The sequence below is a fragment of the Eucyclogobius newberryi genome, unplaced genomic scaffold, assembly GCF_026437365.1.
Source record: "Eucyclogobius newberryi isolate DKJ021-1_F unplaced genomic scaffold, fEucNew1.0.hap1 SCAF_1, whole genome shotgun sequence".
NCBI classification, from domain to species: Eukaryota; Metazoa; Chordata; class Actinopteri; order Gobiiformes; family Gobiidae; genus Eucyclogobius; species Eucyclogobius newberryi.
Window position 1 is genome coordinate 51,371,883 of NW_027315723.1, and position 10,575 is coordinate 51,382,457.

At 46.9% G+C, this 10,575-nt stretch overlaps 1 protein-coding gene across 2 annotated transcripts in view; it reads left to right on the forward strand.

Moving 5' to 3' along the window:
* zeb2b (zinc finger E-box binding homeobox 2b) overlaps positions 1 to 5,608 on the forward strand; it is a 101,407-nt gene extending 95,799 nt beyond the window's left edge. The window contains exons 7-9 of one of the 2 annotated variants that reach the window (XM_072448614.1): positions 1 to 1,442; positions 2,753 to 2,933; positions 4,876 to 5,608. The exon at positions 1 to 1,442 is cut by the window's left edge and continues 552 nt beyond it. In XM_072448614.1, coding sequence (XP_072304715.1) covers positions 1 to 1,442; positions 2,753 to 2,933; positions 4,876 to 5,453 — 2,201 coding nt within the window. In that variant the 3' untranslated portion in view covers positions 5,454 to 5,608. The remainder of the gene's footprint in view (positions 1,443 to 2,752; positions 2,934 to 4,875) is intronic. The other variant, XM_072448621.1, reaches the window with a different exon arrangement.
* The last annotated feature ends 4,967 nt before the right edge of the window (positions 5,609 to 10,575 follow it).

The following is a 10,575-nucleotide window of genomic DNA, read 5'->3' on the forward strand; positions in this document are numbered from 1 at the left end:
TCAAGGCGTACATGAAGGAGCTGGGGTCTCAGATGGAGGAGCATCAGAAGCAGGCCGGCAATCAGGTCGGACTCCCGCTGGTCAGCCACAACGGTGCCACCAAAAGTATTATAGACTACACGTTAGAGAAAGTGAACGAAGCCAAAGCCTGCCTCCAGAGCCTCACCACGGACTCAAAGAGACAGATTAGCAATATCAAACGGGAGAAGTCGAACCACATGCTCGACGGAGGTGTGGATGACAAGGTGCAGGAAATTATGTTTACACCATACGCTTGCCAATACTGCAAAGAAAGCTTCACAGGGCCCATCCCCTTACATCAGCACGAGCGCTACCTGTGTAAGATGAATGAGGAGATCAAGGCCGTGCTGCAACCCACGGAGAATCTGATGGTCAACAAACCAGCCCTGTACCTGGAGAAGAACAGCCACTTATCCCCTTCCCTTCTGTCCGAAAAGGGCCTCCACGCACCCCTTAATCTTTACAGGGACCACATGTCTGTGCTAAAGGCATACTTTGCCATGAACATGGAGCCCAACTCAGAGGAGCTGCTTAAGATTTCCATAGCCGTGGGCCTTCCTCAGGAATTTGTCAAAGAGTGGTTTGACCAGCGGAAGATGTACCAATACGGTAGCACCAGGACGCCCCCGCTGGAGCACAGGAACAACTCAGACATGGTTATTGGAACAAATAACCTACACACTGCTCCTAAAGACTCTATGGTACCCCAGTCACCTATGTCTCTAATGAAAGCTACTGACCGCATCACGTCCCCCTCAATCGCTGAGCTCCACAACAACGTCAACAACTGTGACAACGCTCTGAGACATCTGAAGAACCACCAGTTCAGCGGCAGTGCCAAAGCCCGCGGAGACAAGCTGGACCACTCCCGCAGCAACACACCCTCCCCCTTGAATCTGTCCTCCACGTCCTCTAAGCACTCTCACAGCAGCTCCTACACTCCCAACAGCTTGACTTCAGAGGACCTGCAGGCCGAGCCGCTGGACCTGTCTCTGCCCCGACTCATGAGGGAGCCCAAGCATGCACTGACTGTCAAAAGCAGACCCAAAATCAACAGTATCACCATGGACCACAGCAGCATCCCCTCGCCCCGAGAGCACTTCGAAGAGCCTTTGAATTTGGCCTATCTCAAAAAGGAATTCTCCGCCGCCAACGGAAACTTAGATAAAAGCACTAGCCCAATTTTTGGAATCAACCCGTTTGCAGGCAAACCCCTGTACACATCCCTCCCCCCGCAGAGCGCCTTCCCCCCGGCCACATTCATGCCCCCCATGCAGGCTAGCATCCCAGGCCTGAGGCACTACCCGGGCATGGATCAGATGGGCTTCTTACCCCACATGGCCTACACTTATGCAGCGGGCGCAGCTACCTTTGCCGAGATGCAGCAGAGAAGGAAGTACCAGCGGAAACCCGGGTTCCAGGTAAATGACACACAGCGGTTCAGGGGATACCTGGGAGGGACTGAGGGACAGACAGGCTCTGACCTGGGGGACAGACAGGCTCTGACCTGGGGGACAGACAGGCTCTGACCTGGGGGACAGACAGGTTTATGCCGCTGTCATCTGTGCATTTATTCTCTGTAAATTTCTACATTTTGAAGTGAACCGATTGAAACGATCAAAGCTGTGATGTCTTATGTCTTATGTCTTATGTCTTATGTCTTATGTCTTATTTGCCTTTATAAACAAACCTGATTTCAGTCGAACTTGGCTCTGGCTGAGCCCGGCCGGGTCTGCTCTGTTCTGAATGAAATATATATGAAGTGCATTGTTAGAATTCTAAAGGTGAGCCTGGGAGCGCTGCACTTGTCTGAAACTCCGGTGCATTTTAACGAGTGCGGCCCAAACGAGCTGCGCCGGGATTAATAATGCAGCCTCGTTCATTACACCGAGCGCTGAAGGCTGTTTAACATGGAGCCAACCTTTCTGATGAAAAACTGCTAATAATGTTTCCTATTCTAAGTTATTAAATTAGATTTTAAAAATACAGCTACGGGCGTTTAGTTCAAATTGATTGCACAGTGATAGTGGCCCCCGCATTATCTCACACATATTCATTAAACAGGACCAATATTAGCCATTAAGGTGCACCATATGATAGGAATTATTATAAGAGCGCCGTGTCCCTCTAATGCCCTAATATTGTCCTCCATAGAGTCGTGTTTAAGACTAATCTTCATAATGGAGATTTCTGTTCCTAATGTGGTGGAAATGTGCTTTTCCCTCTGCACATGAAACAGAGAACGCTCTTTAGTTTGACTTCATCTAATGGATTCATATTGTGTCTGATGAACACCATCACTATGGACGACACGCTTGTGCTTGTTTTGTTTTTTTGCAAAGGGTTTTAATTCATTAGTTCGTTTTTATTTAGTTTATATAATAGACATGCATTTAAACAGCCATAACACTTACAATATAGATAGAGATTTTTGGGAGGTTCATAATATTTCATGAATATTTTGATCCTTTTTTTTAAACAAGATTTTGTAATTTGGCCTTATTCAATTTGGCTTTAAATTATTTAAATTCTGAGTATTGAACGTAACAACATTTATTTTCAGTTTTTTGCCAATGATGTATTTATTATGTCTTGTCGTACACGGCGTCCTCACTTGACCTTTTTTGCCGCGCCCCAAACCGAGCGTCCTTTGACTGACATCTCTCCCTTTCTCCCCCCCTCTCTCCCTCTTCTTCCCTTTTCTCTTTGTTTTGTCCCCTGTGCTCCAAAGGGGGATCTGCTGGACGCCACGCCCGACTATTTGTCCGGTCTGGACGACATGACAGACCCCGACTCCTGTCTGTCGCGGAAGAAGATCAAGAAGACTGAAAGTGGTATGTACGCGTGTGACTTGTGCGACAAAACATTCCAGAAGAGCAGTTCCCTTCTCAGACACAAATATGAACACACAGGTATCTACTGTTACAGACCCTTATTTTAATCCCCATGCTTTTCTGTTTTCAATGTTTGTGTTCCGAATCCTAGTTATGAATTTTTCTTATGTCCCCCCCCCCCCCCCCCCCCCCCTCCCTCCCCCTCCCTCCTCCCCTTTAATTTTTCTATTTCTTTCCCTCTTTGTTACCCCTCAGTTGAATGTAAACACACCTAACTTGCTTTTCCATTGACAGGGTAAATTATGAGAATAATTTAATTTGTTTGATCTGCTAAAAAAAAAAAAAAAAAAAATCATAAAAGAATTTAAAAAACGTAAATGATAAAAAGTGTGTTCTTTCGTAAATTCCAAATCTTAAATATGACAGTCTCAGATTACGTCAGATTCTGTGTCACGTCATCCTTCATTGCAACCCTTTTTAGTCATAATTCATGGTTGTTTTGATATTATTGTGGCAGAGGTGGAAAGTACGTGAATAATATTTTTACTCAAGTATTCGTTTTCAAAAGTCAAAATAAAACGTTTGCCACAAAAAAAAAAAAAACTGAGCGGCTAAATTCAAACATTTGAATTCTATTTCTTGTTAATATTAGATCCATTCCTGCTGTGTTGTACTTGAGTACAGATAGCGTTACTTCTCCGCCTCTGTCTTTTGGCATTAACCACTTGGATGTGTTCAAAGCCCCGCGCGGCGCTCACATAGGCCCAGCGCTTTTATGCTCCTTTATTGGAGCGCGATCGCATCAGCAGCAGCGGCGCTCAGACGCTTCAAAACGCCTGATAACACGTCTTTCATTTGCCTTAATATGGCAGATCCTCTTTCAGCAGGTTGCATCACTTATTCTATCCGCTATCGGTCGCCCCTCGGACTTAAAAGAAGCTGCACTCTCGTTTGAAATATTATTTTATAAAGGTAGAGATATCTCCACAACCTCCTGCACCAATAAAAAGGCTGTTGATTTTAGCAAAGTCGTGAGTTTAAGTGAACTGGGCTTGTTCCAAGTGTCAAAGTGAAGACGAGCGTGTCCAATAGTAGTTCATGTTAATATTATCATACTTAGTCTGAGTTTGTTCAGAGTTGGGCAGGTCTGGTCTGGTTGGACACAGCCAGACAGTTTATAGGCTGCCGTCATAAAAACAACTCTCTGGCCCCGCCTCTGCGGCGAGCGCCAGTGTCACGTTTCTCCTTTGGCATCGCGCGGACCATTGGGTCATGCGCCCGGCCTCAAGAGAAGCCCCGCCCCAGACGCGGAGTAATGTGGCGAGATAAGCTGGAGATGCCCTGGAAGCGTCTCCGCACGCGCTCGTAGTGATTCTCTGTTTGTTTGGCTTTGCCCCGGTTTATTTCTGTTGCGTTCATCAGAGCGCGCTCAGAATAAGTAGCTGTGGTCGAGTTTCTCCAGGCTCAAACCACAAGAGGGGAATTTCCATCATGTCGGAGCACGAAAGCGAGCGCACTTTCGCTCACAATCCACTGCGATCGTTGATGTCATGGGACAATCAGAAGAGTTTAGGGAGAAACCAATTGTGAGGCAATTACGTTTTAGAAGTAAAAGTAAAATATATAAACCTCTGGAAAATGTGCTTCACCATTTGAAGGAGGAATTTAGATTCTGGAGACAATAGAATTATTTCATGTGGCGTCGTTTAAAAGCTCGTGATGTGCTCAGGCCACAACCGACACGGAATTAAAACATAAAAACAAAAATACAACCATTCTTAATGATTTAAAAAGTCTGAATAATTCCAGAGCATAAAAGTGACAGAATCCTTTCAAAATGGCGATGCAAAAATAGTTGAAAATGTCTTTACTTGTAAACTTCCCCGACACTGACGTCGTCCTCGTGTCATTGTTCTCCATTCTGTCCATGTTTGCTGTGATGTGTTTGTGCTGACAGCCACTTCTGGCACCGGACTAACCCGCCGCGCTCTTCTGTCTCTTCTTTCTCCCGCCACGGCAGGGAAACGCCCCCACCAGTGCCAGATCTGCAAGAAGGCCTTCAAACACAAGCACCACCTCATCGAGCACTCGCGCCTGCACTCGGGCGAGAAGCCGTACCAGTGCGACAAGTGCGGCAAGCGCTTCTCCCACTCGGGCTCGTACTCGCAGCACATGAACCACCGCTACTCCTACTGCAAGCGGGAGGCGGAGGAGCGCGAGGCGGCCGAGCGGGAGGCCCGCGAGAAGGGCGGACACCTGGAGCCCACCGAGCTGCTCATGAGCCGGGCCTACCTGCAGGGCCTGGCGCCGCAGGGGTACCCGGAGCTGGGCGAGCGCGAGCCCATCCTGCGGCACGACGCTGCGGCGGCGGCGGCGATGAACGGGGCGATGAGGGAGGAGCAAAAGGAAGGCATGGAGGCCACGTACGTGAAGATGGGCGCGAGGGAGGAGGAGTTCGAGGAGGAGTTTGAGGAGGAGAGCAAGAGCATGGACACGGACCCGGAGACGCTGAGGGACGAGGAGGACGAGAGCTCGCTGGACGGCAAAACGGAAACCAAATCACCGGCGCACGAGGACAACACGGAGGACGCCATTTGAAGAAGCGCTTTGTTTCTTAATGCTTCCCATGTCGTTTTTGTTTCCTTTTTCTCGTTTTTATTTCGGGTTCAGTTTAAAACGTTTAATGTTTTAAGCTGTACGTGCACGTGCCTGAAGCTCCAATCAATTCAGAAGAAGAAGAAGAAGAAGAAGAAGGAAGAGGAGGAAGGGGAGGGGGAGGGGCATGGTGTTGTCGAATAAGCTGCGTTATGCAAAATGAACAATGAAATAAATAAATACAAAAAATGTACAGTACTAAGGCCTAAAAATATGTGTGGTGCTAACCTCCTCCAGTGTTCCATAGTATTTATAGCACAACTAGTGACTTGTACAAATTGCACTCCGCTTATAATCATGAACAAAAATAATAAAAAGTATTGCCTATTGTATATATTTATACAGTGTTGGAAAAGAGCAGTTCTCTGCACCACAGCACCCCGTGTTCCCTCTGTCACTCCGGTGTCGTCTTTACTTTCGTTTCCAGCCAAAAAGAAATAGAAAAAAAGAAGAAGAAGAAGAAGAAGAAGAAGAAGAAGAAGGAGAAGAAGGAGAAGAAGGAGACTGCAGCCACACTGTTTTAGGCCTCTGGACTCTGGACTGACCACGAGATGAAGGGACGAGGCCGAGATGTGTTTGATGAAGCCTTATATGCAAACCTTTTAACCTGTGTGTGTCTGCAAGTGCCACCCTGATGTGTAGGGGGCGCTCTCCTGTCCCCCAGCGCAGTGCCACCCCGGTGTGTAGGGGGCGCTCTCCTGTCCCCCAGCGCAGTGCCACCCCGGTGTGTAGGGGGCGCTCTCCTGTCCCCCAGCGCAGTGCCACCCCGGTGTGGCTCTCCACCCCGGTGTGTAGGGGCCGCTCTGGTGTGTAGGGGCCGCTCTGGTGTGTAGGGGCCGCTCTGGTGTGTAGGGGCCGCTCTGGTGTGACCCCGATAGGCAGCAGTCCTTTAGTTTACATTCTGTCGTGCAATGTTTGACTCGCTTAACGTTCTCCGTCAGTATTATACGCCAAACCCTTTCTTTTGTTTTGTGTCTTATTTTGAAAACAACAATTTGCATTCATTTTGTAGTTCAAACGTTATTTATGTGGCCCATTTTATATTTCCTAATTTTATTTATTTCATACTGTTGTGTACAGTACTATAGTTCTTCAATATATAGATATATTTTAGTAAAAAGGAACATGGTGTCGATCATAGGGGCAAATCTAAAGAGAGCATTTATTGTGTTTTGAAACATTGTGAAATGCGAAGTTTAATCTTGTTTTATTTTATTTCCTTTATTTTCCAATTCCAAATTTGGGAACTTTTATACAATTGTGAAAACACTGTATTTTCGACTGAAAAATTCCACTTTCTTCATCTTTGTTTTTTTAAGCTAAAAAATGAAGAGGGACTGTTAAATACTATGTATGATATCATGAAGAAGAATCTTTCCTGAAATGTCTTTGTAAAAGTATTATTGAATTCTTAATTTGTAATTTCTTGAAAATGACCCTGCTCGAATAAAGGTAGCCAAATTACAGAGTACCAACCCTCGGCACGGCTCTTTCTTTACTCCGCACCAACACCCGAGTGGGGCGCTCACAGGCGCTCACAGACTCTCACAGACGCTCACAGACGCTCATGGGCCCTCACAGACGCTCACAGATGCTCACGGGCCCTCACAGGCCCTCATGGGCGTTCACAGACGCTCACGGGCCCTCACGGGCGCTCACAGGCGCTCACGGGCCCTCACAGGCCCTCACAGATGCTCACAGGCGCTCATAGGCCCTCACAGGCGCTCACAGGCATTCAAAGGCCCTCACAGACGCTCACAGGCGCTCACGGGCCCTCACGGGCGCTCACAGGCATTCATAGGCCCTCACGGGCGCTTACAGGCGCTCATAGGCCCTCACAGGCGCTCACAGACGCTCATAGGCCCTCACAGGCGCTCACAGGCATTCAAAGGCCCTCACAGACGCTCACAGGCGCTCACGGGCCCTCACGGGCGCTCACAGGCATTCATAGGCCCTCACGGGCGCTTACAGGCGCTCATAGGCCCTCACAGGCGCTCACAGACGCTCATAGGCCCTCACAGGCGCTCACAGGCATTCATAGGCCCTCATAGACGCTCACAGGCGCTCACGGGCCCTCACAGGCGCTCACGGGCCCTCACAGGCCCTCACAGATGCTCACAGACGCTCATAGGCCCTCACGGGCGCTCACAGGCGCTCACGGGCCCTCACGGGCGCTCACAGGCGCTCACGGGCCCTCACAGGCCCTCACGGGCCCTCACGGGCGCTCACTCGGTCACTCACCTGGTCTAAAGCAGGATTGACACATGTTTGACACGTTTCACAAACAGAAGTGACTCTAATGTTGTGATGAAGTCACTGCATCTTCCTCCGTCTGAACGACAAATACAGAGACAAATATTGATTCAGTTCTCAAGTACTTTAACATCAAACACACTGCAGACACATCTCTGATTATAATACACACGAATGATATTAATGTAATAACAGCAAGATTACAATCATGTGTCGTGTAATATGATGATAATAATTATTATAATAATAATAAAAATATAATGTGGTTTTAAGGTTGAATAATTGACATACAAACAAACAAAAGTACGTTTGTCCAGAGCAGGTTGAATAGTCAGTGTTTGTCTGGATTATTCCTCATGTTGATCATTCTTCAGGCATTTTATGTGGAAAAATAACCAATAAAAATGACAAGATAAAATGAAAATAAAAGCTGTAAATGCAGCTCATGAGGCAGAGCGGCGAGGCCCGGCACCGGAGGAGGCCCCTGCACCGGAGGAGGCCCCCGGCACCGGAGGAGGCCCCCGGCACCGGAGGAGGCCCCCGGCACCGGAGGAGGCCCGGCTCAAAACATGTTCTCTTTTTTCACTTTAATTGTGATTCTTTACCATTAAATATCACCATAAATGAACATGATTTTAAATACTTGACCTGAGCGTTCACTCAGACATAAATGATGCTGTGGACGAGTGTCAGGCGGGAGGATTCTTTCCGATTCGCCATGGCAACAGCACTAACGGCAGTAACACACATCATAATATGATATCTTTTGAATGGAAAAGATCCTCTTAATCTTCTGAAAGTCACATGACCTGAGCCTGTAACAACGTGCTATTGTAGTTAGCCTCATTTACACGTCACTGCTCAGTGAGGAAGACTTTTACTTATACTCATTTGTTTTTCATACAAACACATTATTTTAAAAGATAAAATGTGAAATATCAAGGTAGAAATCATAAAGCAGAAAAAAGAAACATTAAAGCTGCAAAATACATCGTGTCCAGAGAAAAGTCATTGTTTATTATTATTACTATTAATAATCATTCATTAATAATGACGATTATTATTTAGTCATTGTTGGAACTTTCCACAGTTTGGCATTATTTTTGAATGTATTTTATTTGTTTCAGGGATTGTGCACATTAAACACACGTGTGGAAATATTAGCCAACATTTTTCATTCGTCGTCATGACAACTGTTACAGCCTAAAACAGGGAATTAAAAAACTATATTTATACATTTTATATATAAAAAACTCTTCCTCACCTCCGCGGGTGGTCTCTATTTCCCCCCTTCAAGCTCGGCTCCTCCAGAGGCCCCTGGGAACTCCAGGGTTCTTCAGGATTTTTGCTGTTCCTGCACTTTTCTGGACCGAGATGTCTGATGTTTTTCACACACATTTTTCACATGTTCACATGTTTTTTATATACACACACACACACACACACACACAATGTGTGTGTGTGTGTGTGTGTCTCTGTGTGTGAGTGTGTGTGTGTGTGTGTGTGTGTGTCAAGAATTTGATTAAAACAAGTTAAATAAAAGTTACATGATGCTTTTAATGCCACACCGTGGAACATTCCTGGCAAAGCGATCACGTATCCATGGAGACAAGCCTGAAAGTGCCACAGTGACAGTCTTAAAGGTGCCGCGTGTCCAGATGAATCCTGCTGTTCACTTTTGACTGGCTCTGATCTTCGCCCGCTCGCCGCTCGCCGCTCGCCGCTCACTCGCCGCTCGCTCGCCGCTCACTCGCCGCTCAATACTGTCGGGGAGCATTAACCCCCGACGCGGAGGACGAGACCTTTAATTGCAATCAAGCGCCATGATTGGACCCACTATTGATTTTTTGTATACATAATAATTTGGCTGTTACTTAAATGATGGCGACTGCGGCTCACCTGACACAGCATCCATCACCGTGGCGACTCGGGTCCAGCAAACCGCCGCCTAATGTGGCTTTAATTCACTCTTTCAGAAGACAAAGTATCTGGAAGATCAACTCAGCTCCAGGATCTGTCATAACTTTAAGTTTAAAGTAAAAAGGCTTCAATCACAGCCGTGTTTCTGAAGAAAAACCATCAGTCGCATCGTGTTTTGTCATACTTTTAATTTTTAGGCCCGAGCCCCAGCAGGGGGAGGGCCTATTGCTCCCGCAACGCTGCCGAAGGCAGCGTTGCAACTGTCTGACCAAACATGCGGGCGCAGCCCGCATGTTTGGTACCCCGTCGCCCCTGGCAAGTACAGTGAACTAGCCCATGCCGAAGGCATGGATCATGCATACTTACTCCTGCTATGACAGAAATAGTCAACAATTAGTGAATGGGCGTAGCCCATTCACTAATTGTTGACAACAGCAGCGCGAAGCGCTGCATTCCTCCAAAAACCCTCCTGGCATCGTCCCGTATGCGAGAATCCATGCCGCAGGCATGGGCCATGCTTGTATCTGCTCAAATCAATGGAAGTCTATGGGGAGTGGGCGGGGCATCCCGACGGAATAGGGAGTGACGAGCGCGTAAGCGCTCGTAATGATAATTCCACCCCATGGCGGCATCGGGAAGGCTTAGAGCTTTCAAACGATGTATCATTTGTTGTTATAGTAAAAACGGCTATATTGTTTTTGCTAAAAATATTATTATTATTATTTTTCTTGTTCTTCTTCAGCGCTTTGATCTCTAATTTGACCCCCTGAACATGCTCAAAAACTCACCAAACTTTGCCCAAAATTCAGAATCGGTGAAAAATTTTATTTTTTCTGGGCCATTTTTTTTTTCGTTAAAAAATGGCGCGATAGCGCCACCGACAAAAGTCAAA